Here is a 14753-nt window from a genome sequence, read left to right as displayed (position 1 = left end):
TCACACAATGCCCAGCCCTTATAACGTGCACAGGTCGACACTAACAGAGTGCACAGCCACACCACCTCAGTGTCAGCCAAGCCGCTACCCCACACATCCTCCAGCTGTCCACACCATACGGATGTTCAATTCACCTGCCCCATCCTGGGTGTGCCATTTTAGCCTCCAAGCCATGCAGAAGGAAGGCAGGTGAGGACCATCTCCTTGCTGCTGTCAGGTACTGTCCCCAAAATCCCCCCAAGCCCCTGCACATGTGCAGCCACTGCAGCTCCTCCCCACTGCCCAGCAAACAGCAAACTGGACCAGCTGCCAGTCAGCTATAGGTTTTCTCCCTGCTTCCACAGTCCTCTATCTTTTCCCGGCCCACCCTTCCAGCCTTCTCTGCCATGACCACCCATCCTTCTATGTCTTCATGCCTCTCATCCACACACCACATGCTGAACCTAGGAATAGGCATCTTGGCCATGGAAACCTAACAGGAAAATCAGACCATTTTGAGCCACACATTTAAAATTACTGCTACTTTAAAGAGAAAAACCCAACAACCCTCTAATGTTGACAGACTGATGATCTGACTAATTTGCAAAGACAAATGACAGCTCTACATGCCTTACAATCCTTCCTCCCCTTAAATTTTAGCAGAATTTGTGCTTTCTCCTACAGGAGATTGGCATCAGGATAAGACAAGAACCGCCCCCCCCCCCCCCCCCCCCCCATCTCAGAAGTTATTTTTTTCACAAATCAGTATTTCCTCTGAAGCAACTGAAGCAGTCAGTAGGCCAAATTCTGCTTTTAGCATCACAATTTCCAAGTTATTCCTTTGCACTCCATGAACAATTGTGCATTTACACTCCAAAAGACTCTATTCTCCCTTCCACCAGGGAAAGGCTCCACTGGCTACTGAGACGTTACTGCACAGTTACGATACAGGGAAAGAACTTTTGTTTCACTGAAGTAAGTGGAATAACTTTCATTGACTTCCACAAGCTGGAAGTTCACCTTCTGAAACCAAACCCCAAGTCTGGATCAGCATGTGAAAAGAGGAGCACAAGGGAAAAAAGTCTATAAGCTTTATGATTGTGTAGGGTATTAGCCCCTGGACACAGAGCAAGTTTTGCTGTAATTGCAGAAGATAACAAATGCCTGGTTTATTACAAAACCAAACATTAGGGATCCTAGCTTTTGGATAAGATGGATGTGTTGTACAGGGTCTCTAAAAGACCTGCTTGGGTGAGTAGTACAGACGGAACACAATGTGGGTTTGCATTTATCTGAGAACATTTAGAGCTGTGATGTATAGTGTATATGACAGAATTCCTCGATGTATAGAGAAAATATTGCCAATTTCTTTGTGTAGGCTGAATTATTTACCAGAGTGTTCCAAAGCGTATTGGCAATAAAACACTATGAAATATAAGTAACTCCAGACAATCTTGGGTTATGTTAAAACCATTTTTTTTTTTTTTAAAGAATGTTATTAAGAAAATAAATCCTGAGAATCTGGAAAGGCAGAACTTTCTCAAATGAACATGAGCCTCTGAAGGATTTCATTGACTCTATGGATGGAAAGGTCAACTTCTCCAAACCATCACCTTAAGGGAGTCAGGAATCAGTCTCACTTCAAAATTAAATAGGCTGTTTTGGCACAGGATGAAGGCTTAAAGATGGTAAAGAGATTTTGTGAAACTTACCTGACTGGGGAAAAAAAAAGCTGTTTTTAACTAAAACCAAATATAATGTATGTAGAGTAAGAAGTTTCACCAGATGTCCAAGAAAGCCATGATTTTCCCAACTTTCTAGCCAAGCCACTAGTAGTGCATTCAATTTAGAAGAACAAGGTGCTCATTCCTGCCTCCTACTTTGGAGAACTGGGCCACAGGGTTTCTTAGAGAAACCCTTCCCTTCCCTTGCTCTTTCTTCAGACTCATTGCTGAAAAAGAGAAAACACACATAGTTTTGGCTTGACTTAAGGTCTCTTACAAGTCAGTAGGGATCTTCCTTTGACTACGGTCGTGGACAAAGCCACTTTTTCACCTGGGCTAAATTAAGTTAAATTGTGCACTGGAAGAGTCCTACAATCTCTCAGTAGCTTACCAGTGAGAAACTTGATGTGGCATTCATGAAATGCTCACATGTGGACTGTATTTTTTGACTCTTACATGATGTCTAGACAATAGCTGCTAATAAGCCTCAAGCTGTCACTTAAACTGGAACCACTGCAGCTTTGTTCTTATTTGTGCTGTGGGCAGCAATTCAAGATAGAAATTCGTATTTTGCTAGTTTTCCCACTTTCATTCCAGTTCACATGGCCTTTCCTTCCACAGCCCAAATGAAGGAACATAGTCAGGTTCATGTTCATGTCATATTCACCTTCCACACCCAGGCAGCAGATCTGGCTGACCACCCTCTTGTAAAAGCCACCCCTTCTCAGAGCAGGCTTAATAATTAAAATATAACACATAAGTAGGTGTCATATTGTGTTTCCTAACATTCCTGATGTTTTGTCTTCCATTGCAAATCCTTCATGGACCAATTTCTAATTGCTCAGGCTACTTTTTTACAGTAGTGCTGACTCTTAACCCACTGCATGGTATCGGTATCTCTACAGGTATTGCAACACGGCATCTCAACAGTGGCACTGGAATTCAGCCACTTTCTTTTTATTCCAAAATCTTTGAACCACAGAACATGTACCAAATGATACATTAACAGTTCACAGAGCAAGAATGAGCTAATTTCTGGGCAAGCATTGGAGTTACCTGTTACGAGGATGGGGCTAATATAAGTGACACATGTGTAAGAAGGAGGGTGCAAGATGCTTGGTTGTGCAGTGCAGAGATTAAGCGCTGCAGTGCCTTTACTTTCCTCTGTAAACCCTGCCTGGACTGTTATTAGGCATGACTACTAAGCACCACATGAAGATTTACGCAGCAGCAACTTCACTTAATGCCATAGGTATGAAGTTAAGCAGAAATTGCAAAGTTGCGTTTTTTTTTAATTTTTTGATTACTGAGCTTATTTGCACCACAAGCCCAATGAGTATGTTTAGGCATTACAAGTAGTCATGAGTGAAGAGAAAGGAAAGCAGCAGAAAATGGCAATATATCTACCGTATAATGCTCGGGACACTGCAGATGTTAAAGGAGCTATTTGTTTCTGCATCTAGAACAAGTAGGTCACACATAGTTATTATACACACTGCTGAACATGAAGCAGCCAATACCCATGTAATGTATGTGAGTTTTCAGACTACCTTTTAGTACTTTGTAGTAGTACAGCATCTTATTTGCAGACGCTGTGGTTGAGAGCAACTGATGGAAGGGGGAAGGGATCCAAAGCTGACTGACCTAATTGCTGGGCGGATTGAGAATCTGGCAAAATCATTAGTTTCTTTTATGTGTTTTCTTTCTATACTATAATAAAGATAAATATTGATTGCTAGAGCAATATTGATTGTAGGGGTCGCTGCAGATGGCAGCTGCATGATTTGCACAAATACCTCCCATGTACAGCGCCTCTTATTTGCATGAGAAAGCAGTTTCACCCATCCTCATGTGTTTCAGACTGTTCACTTGCCTTATAGGAGCATTTACCCAAACTACATATATCAGTGATTAGCAGTGAAATATGAAACAAAGGACTGAAACAGTTCATCTTCTTAATACATTTTATGTGTGTGTATCTGCTGTGGGTAAGGGGAGTTTATTGTCCCAGCCATGCGGAAAGAAGAGCAGGACACAAGGGGCCTGCTGTAATTATGCTGCCACCTCGCTTGGGAATACCACACAGCTGCACAGCACGCCTGAGACTGATACTCCTTCCTTCACGCACTGATCTAGACACTGAACATGCCAAGCTCCTTTATTCAGGCCTGGATGTCTCCCTCCAAGGTCCGAGCTTTGGGTCATCAAGGACACAGTGTCCCCACAGAGTGGCTTCAGCATCTTCTACTGAGCTGAACCTGCCCTGTGGGATCCTTGCCCATTTGCAAGAAACGGAAAAGGTTCCTCCAACATGGGCCAGGCTTGTAAGGAGGGAGAAAAGTTGCCTACCACAAGCATGCTGCCTATGGCAGACCACAAAACCCTCTGCTCAGCCAAGGAGGAGTCCTTGGGGCATGTGGGAGCAAGATGCAGGAATCAGCAGGGGCATTTAAGCCCCTTTTTATCATGGGTGCAACCCCCTGAGTGGCCCATTTCACTGCCTCCCTTTTCTACCTGCAACCTCCAGCTGGGAGGAAGAGGAAGGCAGAGGAGCAATCTGCAGAGATGGCATCCTCACTTCCTTAGGTGATGCCAGGCTGCAGGGAAAGCACTCTCTCCCAAGCACATCATACATCTCTGTGTGTCTGTCTTATAGCTAGCAAACTGCATCTCATTCTGGGCAATGCTGCACTTTGGGACTGCTGCTGGCTGACCTGCTGATATTGAAATTCAAAGGAAATGCATGCATATTTAACCCCGATTCATCATTTTGACTTTGATTAACTGTACAAGTCAGAGGTTTCCAGGCTTTAATCTTGTTTAAGAAAATACTCCTGTCCTCTCTATTGTTGGCGTTTTCCAACAGGAAATTCAACAAAAGAGTTTTTCCTATTATTTATCTCCTTCTACTTACTTGGATACATTGTGGACCTCTGAAGTAGCTGCCCAGTATCTATCCAAACCATGGTGTGTCCAGTGTAGAGTGCTCTTATTTCCTCAGTGGCCCATAAGGAGGAGATTAATACTGGAATGCAGGTTTCTGACGTGGTTATGCACTGACACTAAGCCACTTCAGTAGATGAGCAGGCACTCCATTTGGTGAGTACTATTTATATACCGTGAGTGAGTATTTCATAGATGCTTTCTGGAAGATCTTAGAAATACACCACGGTTCAGAATGTTACGCTTCATTTTTCATTTCCTTTTAAGTGTATCTCTCGGGGTGTTGAGTAGCCCTGTCTTAAAAAATCAATTATTCCTTAGCCAGCTCAGAAATAAAACCCAAAGTAAGCAACACCAAATGTCTGATTTACCAATAGATTGCAATCCCGTGCTAAAGAGCACAGCCACTGCCCTGCTTTAAATATTCATGAAACCCACTGGTGCAAAATGCATTAAAGGTGGGAATAATGCCAGTAATACACGATCCTCTAAGTGACAAGAAGCTTTCATGTATTAAAGTAGCAAGATGTTAAAGACTTTCAACCGAACAGTCTTTGTTTTTAACCTAGAGAAAGAGATTCACTAATGGAATGCCAAATTGCATTCACTCTCGTGATATTAGACTGCAGCATAGGATAATAATACATGTGTGCTTTACCATGGTGTGGAAAACCTGTTATTACAGTGGGTTCTTTTCTGCCTTTTCTTCATACTTTCCAGAAAACATTCACGCACATATCTTACCCCTCTGAGTAGTCTTCCATGTCCCGTCCCCCCCCACCGCCCCATCAGAATCCCAGGAGTCTAGCCATTAACAGAATGGTTTTACACAAATAAAAAGATTTTAAAATCCTGGTGACACAGTAAAATAGCACAATTCAGCTGAGTGACAAGTGGCAATGAATAACAGAGATAAAGAAACAAAGGAAGAAAAAAGAAAGAGTTAAACCAGAGACAAGGGACTGCAAAGTAACAGACTGTGGCAATGCAGAATAATGTTAATTGTCGCTTTAAGTCATCAGCAGCCCAACCACATCTGCTATCACACCTGTGCTCTCTTCTCTGATCTACTCTGGCACCCTAGAAATATTAGGCGAACAGCCAGCCTCACATCTCCAGGACTCTGCGGCCTGGCTCAGCTACTGGCTTGCATCCCTTTCACCTGGAATGGAGCAGGCACTGACTCTGCACTCTCACACTGGTCCTGATTGATAGCAGACACTGCCAGTGGCTGCAGCTGGGCTTGACATCCCGTACCAACAGGTCCTACAGAAACCAGGAACCACTGACCCCTTTTGGATTACACAAAACTCATCAGTCAGGTGAGATGCTTATAGGAGCCCTGAAATTTGGTCCCCAAAATAATAGTGATCAAATAATAAACCAAAATGTCTTTTCCCACTTAATCTATGGATATTTTCTGCACACCAATCTTGGCAGGGGGAGTGGGGGAATATGTCTATCTATCTGGTGCCAAACATGGAAATTCAATTAATGTACATTTGAAAGAGGGATCTAGGACCTCCATACATAGCCTGCTTTTATTCTAGAAATAAGAATAACAAAGAACTAACACCCAGGAGGCTCATTTTTTAGAAAGACGTTTATCCAAGACTAATCAGGGGGCAGCGACAGGAAATCAGGGCTCTGTTACGGCATATGAAGTTGTTTACTTCAAAGCAGACCTCTAACAGGCTTTACATGGTCTTTGTACTTCTGGTTGGAAATCTGCTTTCCTGCCTTTTAACAGTCTGTCTAGTAGCATCTTCCTAGTAAATGCCCTTCCCTGCTTCCCACCCTAAGAAACCTCTTCCCCTGCAGGAAGACTGCCTGTCAATAAAGATTGAGAACTTCAGCTCTTGCAGTCATTACACTGCTCCATATAAGCCAAGTTGTTTCAGAAGGGAGGAATTAGATAGTGCAAAAGCTGCAGTGGGAACATTATTGGGGTAAGTTGGATCAGGTTTTTTACCAAGCTATTTCTGGAAAAAAATAAACACTGCTAGTCAGTGCTTATGATTCATAACGTTATCTTGCAGCTAATTTTACTCCTTGCCCCTCTCTTCTGCCTTCCAATTTGGAAGTGCACTTAATTATGAAAACATGAGCACTAGACTGTGAATTTTGATATATTAATTTTACCATGGTTTTGTTTCTACACTGCACCACCAAAACTACCAAGGACAACCAGTCAAGGAGACAATGAAAAACCTGACACTTGCGGTAATTTTCTTAAGCAAAGTCAACATTAAGCATTTCTTCCACACAAATCTCATTATGTTACTGCAAACATATAACCATGATGCATGTTGCTCCTGTTCAACACCACAATTTCTTTTGATGTCTGGAGCCAGAGCAAGGTTTCTGTGATCTGTTTACTTGGTGTTTTTAAAATGCTAGAACCATCCTGGGCAAGACTAAACCAAGATGAGCACAAATGGATAACCATGACCATATTCCTAGGCTTCTACACCTACTAGCAGAAATGTTCATGATTTCATGCCTGACTAACAGCTCATGGATTCCTTGCCTGGATGAGATCAGCTGCCCAACACTGGAACAATTATCATGTTCACCATTCATTCATTCATTGACTCCTCTCTGCTCCATTCATACCATCCAAGTTAGAGTCTGGCAACCTTGCTTTACTGACATTGCACTGTCCAGCCTCTGTATCCATCCTTTAGCTACTACCACCCCACAGCTTCAGAAGACACATCATTCAGACCACAGCTCTAACATTTGCATGATTATTTTGTTGTCTCTCAAAATGCGTATAAATTCCTTAGATAGAAATATGAGGCTTGGCATTAAGGCAGTGTTAGAAGTGCAGCTCTGTGAATAGTGTTTTTTTTCATCTACTGGCTATTCCAAAATCACAATGAAATTATCAGTTTAAAGTTGGCTTAATTTCCATGCTCACATAGTTTCTCGGTAAAATGAAAAAAAAAAATAAAATTCTGAATTGATAGAATTAGTTCCTTTCAGCTTATGTGTTTAAGGTTTAAAATAATAAAAAATAAAACCAACACTGAATACTTCTGAAATCATTTTTATAGAATACAAACTGAACCAATTTCCATTGAGAAAATGTCTAAATGTACACTCTAATTATTTCAAACATTTGAGGCTTAGGTCGTCAACTCCAGCAACTAGGAAAAAGCGAGACAGATTTCCCAGCGCTTCTAATGCCATACATGAATTAACATGATCATAATACTAATGATATTTTTTAACCGGAAAAGCTTAAGGTCAATTATTTTTTCCCAATTCTATTTTTACCAAAGTATAAAGCTGTAAAAGCCCAGATGGAATAACATAAGTTATAACAGCAACAAAATGGATAACTCTGTTTCTAGACTTCATGTTCCAAAACTGTAAAACAGACTGGTTTATACATTTTTCAGGGTAATAACCACCTCAATCACTTGGTGATGAATCTCTGGGTGCAGAAAATTGAATAGCTAATATTTGTAAGGCTTTCTAAACCACAGTACCTTTAGATAATACAACATTCATTAAAATAGAAGAATAGACCAAATTACTGTACCAAACATCCTCTGCATCTTCGTCACACTCTGCCCCAAACTGGCAAATGTCACAGGTCGATGTCTCTTTTTGATTGGTTTCACCTGAGCCTTCATTGACTGTTTGATGGAAAGCAGAAAAATATACATTAGTAAAGACAGCACTGTAGCAAAGCACTTTTCTCTAGAAAAATCTCTTCACTGCGTCAGCTTAATGCGTTGCTCACAAAGTTGATGGCTGGCCAACAGACAGCGTTTCTGAGTGGGACCAACACAGAGATTTCCACGTTGGTCTGTGATGAATTCGCTGAATATATTATAGAGTTAGAAAGGAAACTGGAGAAGGAGCCGCCTTCTTCCTATTCCACTTAAACAGTGACCCCATCAGCAGCTGGGGAAGGTTCTGTCACCATTAAGGCTCACTGCTTTGTTCTCTGGGAAAATAATAGAGGTATACTGATAGCATCACACTCTGCCTTACGTCCTGTACGAGTGAAGGCCTTGAGATGGATCCCAAGAGGATGCTTTCCTCACAAAGTGTTTTGAAATCACCTGCTGTGTGGTGCAATCTAGTCCATTCCAAAGCAAAACATGTTTCTTTTCAGAAGCACAGCTATGAGCCCCAAGGACTAGTTATCTCTGGCAGGGAAGATTTAGTGTTGTCCAGAGGAGGGGATGATATCCAGCATAGGTTAAATCTGAAACCCAGGAAAGTCAATGCCTATGTCTGCAGTTGTGTAAGGTTTGTATCTGGCCCTCAAGTCAAAAACATGAAGGCACTAAGAGGAAAATAGAAATATGGGTGTAAGAGGACTGCAAAAAAACATCAACAGATGAGCACTGAAAAAGAGAAAGAGCCCACTAAGGTAGGCACCAAGAGGAGGGGTTGTTAAAAGATCCAAAAGAAATATCACCTGCATTTGTATTGAAGTATATAAGCACTTCTTGATATCTTTTGAAAGATGCTGCTTTCTAGCAAGACACTGTACCTAGCGATATCCTTCTGCCAGTTACAGAATAATTAAACCAACCAGACTTTAAGTATCAGTCTGCTGTAACTTATGTTGTTATCTGCATAAGCAGCCTCTCCAGTGTCATCCTTCCATTCCTCCTTTACCTGGAGTCAGCACTGTGGTACAGGCTTATAGCACATTTAGGTTCAACCTACTAAAGCTGGTAGACACGCAGAGGTGTCTCAGTAGCCCCAGTGACATTGCTGGGACAAATCACCTGCCTGATGGTGTATATCCACTGCATGGGACCACTCACACCGGTGTTACTGGTTAACCAGGTAGTTAAGGCTTTGAATAAGCTGCTTTTGTTATGTACTAAAGAAAGGGAAAGAGTCCCAGGCTTTCACAAAGCTGTTGGAGGAGAAAGGGCTTTTGTCCCTAGAATGTCCTAATGCCTATTTTTCAACAAACTTGCTTTCTTACCCTGAACAAGTTATTTAACCTCTGTTTCCCACTGTGTAAAATGGGAATAATACCATTTTCTACCAACATCAAGAATATGGAAACAAGTATATTAAAAGATTACTATATGCTTAGATATTACAGTGATACAGACTACAGAAATACCTAAGGTAGACAGTTTGTCTAAGACTCTTCCTGAGGCTTCTTCAAAGGAAGAGCTGGTATGGAATCATAGAATGTCTTGGAAGGGACCTTAAAGATCACCTAGCTCCAATCCCCTGCCACAGTCAGGGATGCCTGTATATTTACGTATGTGCTATGCTGCAGCAATTTCTTGTCATGCTTGAATTTAAACTGTGTTAAATTGAAAACAATTCACCTATGATGAGCATTCTGATTATCCTAAAAGGAAAAAAAAAAAAAAAAAAGAGGTTTTTGACCTCTTTGTACAAGTTTGCTCACCTTTATACCCACAAAATTCGCATCCAAAAAAAACAAGGGGGAAATTCAGAAAACATATGCTGGATTTTTGTTCTACTGCATTGTCAGGCTTTGCAAGGAGGCTCTGAGCTGTGTTTTCGGTGTTTCCTTAAATGACGGAGGAACTCTTTAGGCTCACATTTTATAAGAGGTGAAGGTATATGAGGGTGGACAAGGTGTTCAAGTGCCACATCCTCACACCATTAGCATCTCCATGTGCCACCTCTGTGATCCCAACGCAACAGCACTGTGAGGCTCCTGCTACTGTACAGCTCCTCCCCTTTCCTCTGCAGCTTCATCCGGCCCTGTGTTTTTCATTAAGTTTCATTTGAGTTTAAAATATAGAAATCTTTTCTACTAAGGAGATAACTTTGACAGCCAATCTTGACAGGGGGTTTCCAGTGGTTAAGATATTAGGCACAACATGTAATGAATGACTATATGCAAAGGACAACGGGACCTATGGGCAGAAGACTTCTTACAACAGCCGAGCATTTCTCACCTACCAAGAATATGACAATCACTCCGCTTCAGGAGGGTGAGAATATATGGAAAAGAGCTACAATTTCTTTATTTCGCTATTCTGCAAATCACTTCCCTTGCATTTCCTTTAATTAAAAGCATATGCCCTATTTTTTTCCTCCTTATAATGTTTCAGCAAGTCTGGTGTGATCAGGGGCTTCACACGGTTTCACATCACAAGCCCAGTAAAACAGCTACTTCCATCATTAAAAGAAAGCATTTGAAAGGTTCAGCATGTTGAAGTAACTGATTTAGATAAGACCATCCATACTAAGGCACAATGCAATTCATAATTTATACTAGAAAATAATAGGTCACTCCTTCATATTTCTCTGAAGAAGCTCTGCATCCAGAGATCTATAGTGAATGTGTGCATTGTCATTAAATGTCCAAGCATGCAGCAGTCTCGATTAAAAGAAGACAGCTGTTTATCTCTCTCCCTCTCTGTTTTCAGATAATAACCACAGATAATATTATCTTTACATTTCCTTGAGGTGTTTTTTCTCTCCTTACACAAACATACATGCTGGCATATGCACCCACACCCAGGACTGACACACAGGACTTGTTTTCTCCATGCTGTGCAGATAAGTGCTTTGATAAATCCAGACATCTTAGAAACAGTTATTTTCCCAACATTTCCTGCTGGTTTTTAGCTTGAGGTCTAGTGAATGTTCATTTTCTAAGGTGACTCTTTTTCCTTCTTTTATTCTCCTTGCTGCACTTGCTGATTTGCACTTGATTTCATATCCAAACTAAGATGAAAAATGTTAGCAAAAATAATCTAGTTTCTGGGTTCCTCTTCTAAAAATAAAAGGAGCACAATTCTCTTTTTTTTTCTCATGCACATTATGTAGTTATCATATTAACAACTGTTCAGTTTTAACACCAAAACCTTGTAGGAACATAGTAGGGCTCCAAGGAAGCTAATCACTGAAGCCCGCCACGCAACTGAGATGTTAAACTGCAAGTTTCCATTTGTATTAGCAAGATTAGCAACTTCCACAGTTCAAGGAAATGTGCTAACATGCGTTAGAAGGTCACTAACATTATCTGAAAGTCACTTCAGGGACTACCTCTATCTCCTAAGCAATATCAATTCTTTAGCTGGGGAAGACACCACACACAATTTACAGAGTCAATGGGCTGTGGTAACCACAACAGCTCCTGTTTTAATCATTTGGCCCTTTTCTGGCCTCCTCAATGTGCTTGCATCAGATAGTTGTGGTTTCAAGAATCTGTATTGCTTGCAAGTCCCATGGGAAAGAAACCATTTTCAAGACATTTTCTTTGTTTCCACAGATGAAAAAACAGACTGAAAGTATCACCAGTAAATTGGACTCTGTGCTTATCTCCTGCAATATCAGAAGAAAACCAGAAGTCCTAAACTGTCCTCCTGATGTAGACACAATCTGACTTGACTCCTTATGGTGGGACATCTTTACTATTGTTGAAAGAAAAATAAAGCTTGCCCTAGCTCGTCCTAACACATATTTTTAGCTATAAAAATCTAGGCAATAACACAAACCATGTCAAGATGCGGGCTAATGGCCATTTTTGTATTTTGGAATGAAAGACAAAGTGCAAATTAAAACTAGAAGAATGCTCTTTTGAGCAGCTGAGGTGCTCTCATCACGTGCTTTAGTCCCAACAGGAATGCTCTGGGCAGGTGACAAGGGAAGTGGACGAAGCGATAAAGCTCTGAGAAACCAGGGCAGAGAAGCCAAGAGAATTTACTAAATGTGTTAGAACAAACACTACCTGCACCTCTACCAAGCGGCTAAAGCAACTCACAAACTCAACCAATAAAAGCCTAGATGCTGCAAGTGACTTATCTCTAATCAATAAGTCTTTTTTTTTTTTTTTTTCCTGGAAGCATTAGCTCAGTCAAAACCTACAAAGTGAGAAAAATGAAGGATGTGAAACAGGAGGTCAACTCACGAATGACTGCTCTTGAAGCCTGGCAGAGGTTCAGAACCGCATTATGGTCAAAATGAAAAGAAAATGGCCTGCCGTACCAGTGATAAATCCAAACTCTGATATTCCTTGTTCTGCTTTACTCCTGCTGCAAAGCTCCATCTCAATAAATACAAATTTGCTCTCTCTCACACTCACAAACATGCTGGGGAAACTACTTATCACACAACAAAAGAGTGTCTCTGCCCAGCTCAACTCAACTTGGAACTTCTTAAGCAGACCTGAAATATTCTGCTTCATGCCAATGGGCTTTTGATCTGTTTCTCCATACCGCCATAGGCCAGCCCTTGAAATCACCTTTCTGCTACCACTGAGCAGGTTACTTAAACAGCATGAGCATTTTGCCATACCTGAGCTGGCTGCCCATGAAACTATACCACCTTTCTGGAGTTTATACTGCTTCAGGTCCCATCTGGGGTACCTCCGTGCTGCCATTCTCCACCAAGTGCTGGAAAACGTTAAATTTGGTGTGATGCAAATACCTAGCAGGGCTTTTGGGGATGAACTAGATGTATCCAGCAAGCTCATACACTGCTGATAAAATGCGCTCTTATCTTCTTGCTAAAGACCATGTAGATACAGCCTGACACTGTTTTGATGCCAGTCAGACTTAATTTACTGTGTCTTCCGTATTTCTACTGTGACCTTCATGTTATATTTTTCCTTAAAATCACAGCCAGTGCTTTATATATCATATAAGTATCTCAATGTATAAGGACCTCAGTTTCTATGTACACAAGAACTCAGCTTCTACGTATACGTGTTTGGAAGGTATGTCTAAGCTTTAGGGCTGTGGAGAAAAAGTTTGTGAGTGTCATAAATACATAAATACCAGAAATTATAATTTTATAATTTTTAAAACCTAATTCTACTTCTGAAACAGCTCACTGTCATGCAAGATCCTGTGCTGAGCTTCCAGCACCTTGTGCTGAAGGCTCTGATCCTGCCCTGAATAGAGTTTAACAAGTGCAAGAAAACAGTGTCTGGGAATTGCCCTGAGTTCAGTAAATAACTAGTACAAAAACTGTTTCACAGTATTAGTAAGAGCTGCTGCTTTCTCTAGCTCAATCTTTCTCTTTACCTCCTATCTTGCTTCCTGTCATGCCTTCCTTCCCATTCGCTTTTGGCTTCTTCCATTTCCAAAATTTTCAGTTGCAATTACCCTAACACAGGGGCAGCACTGAGCAGGTCTGGTGGCTCTGCAGACAAGTTACTACTGTTGTGAAGAGAAGCATGGGCCACCCGTCTCCCACTTTGCACAGCTCAATGTTTTGGAAACCTTAAAAGCCCCCTCCATCTGTCATCCAGTGCAGGGGCTTGGAAGCCTCCCCTGATGAGATGCATAGCCTTCACCCCCTCTGAACCTCATTTATTGTGGCTAAAGTGGATGGGATGGGAACAGTTTCATAGGAGCTGCATTGCTCGTTTGCACCTATCTGACTGCAGTTCTCTCCTTTCAGCTTGCACAACTGGAGGTCTCCAAGAGCATCCAGGTCTAAGTCAGGACATAACCCCCTACAGACTTCAGTAGGGACTTGCCTGTATTTGTACAACTGTGGCCAGGAGGGAAGAGATTCAATTCTTACTCAAAGTTTATTTATTCTAAACAAACACCATTTGCTTGTTTCTGTCTCATGCATATCCCTGCTGCTCCCATGGTGCATTTGATAAAAAATTAAATACGATTAGTTGAGGCCAGTTTCTCCTAGCAAATATCTCCAATGGCATTTCAAAAGGAATGGCTCATTGAATAAAGTCCTATTGTAAGCTTCCTGAATGCTGACATGAAACAGCTGTGATTATTGCACCCTTGTGCGGTCCCCCTACAAAATTTGAAGTTTGCCTGGTGTATATGGGATGCCAACACTGCAGATTTATGAAGGTGTACAATGACCAGTGTCGACAGTATTTGCCAGCTTGAGGAAGAGGAGGCTCATTTAATTCTGCCAAGAGCTTCCCCTCATAAACAGCTTTGAGTAAAAAGCCAAATATCACATGGGGACTATTCATCTCTGCCTTGCATTAATTTAATTTTAAAGAGAAATCACTTCCTTGCAGGAGAATTTTCAAGGAATAGATACAGCCTGTTGTAAAAAACATGCCTGCAGTGCTGCCAAAGCTTTTGTGGCATCAGTCCCTGCTCTCATGTATTTCAATATGCCCGACAGCTCGAACAAAACAACCGA

General features: G+C 41.4%; 1 protein-coding gene across 2 annotated transcripts in view; it reads right to left on the bottom strand.

The window, feature by feature from the left end:
* The window catches only part of TMEFF2 (transmembrane protein with EGF like and two follistatin like domains 2), a 128114-nt gene that overhangs the window by 45316 nt on the left and 68045 nt on the right, over nucleotides 1-14753 (bottom strand). For both annotated transcript variants that reach the window (XM_062609993.1, XM_062609992.1), the window contains exon 5: nucleotides 8197-8293. In XM_062609993.1, the coding sequence (XP_062465977.1) occupies nucleotides 8197-8293 (97 nt within the window). The remainder of the gene's footprint in view (nucleotides 1-8196; nucleotides 8294-14753) is intronic.

This window comes from Pezoporus occidentalis, unplaced genomic scaffold (assembly GCF_034315485.1).
Source record: "Pezoporus occidentalis ecotype Australia unplaced genomic scaffold, CSIRO_AGI_Poc_V1 ctg143, whole genome shotgun sequence".
NCBI classification, from domain to species: Eukaryota; Metazoa; Chordata; class Aves; order Psittaciformes; family Psittacidae; genus Pezoporus; species Pezoporus occidentalis.
This window is presented reverse-complemented; position numbering and strand designations above follow the sequence as displayed.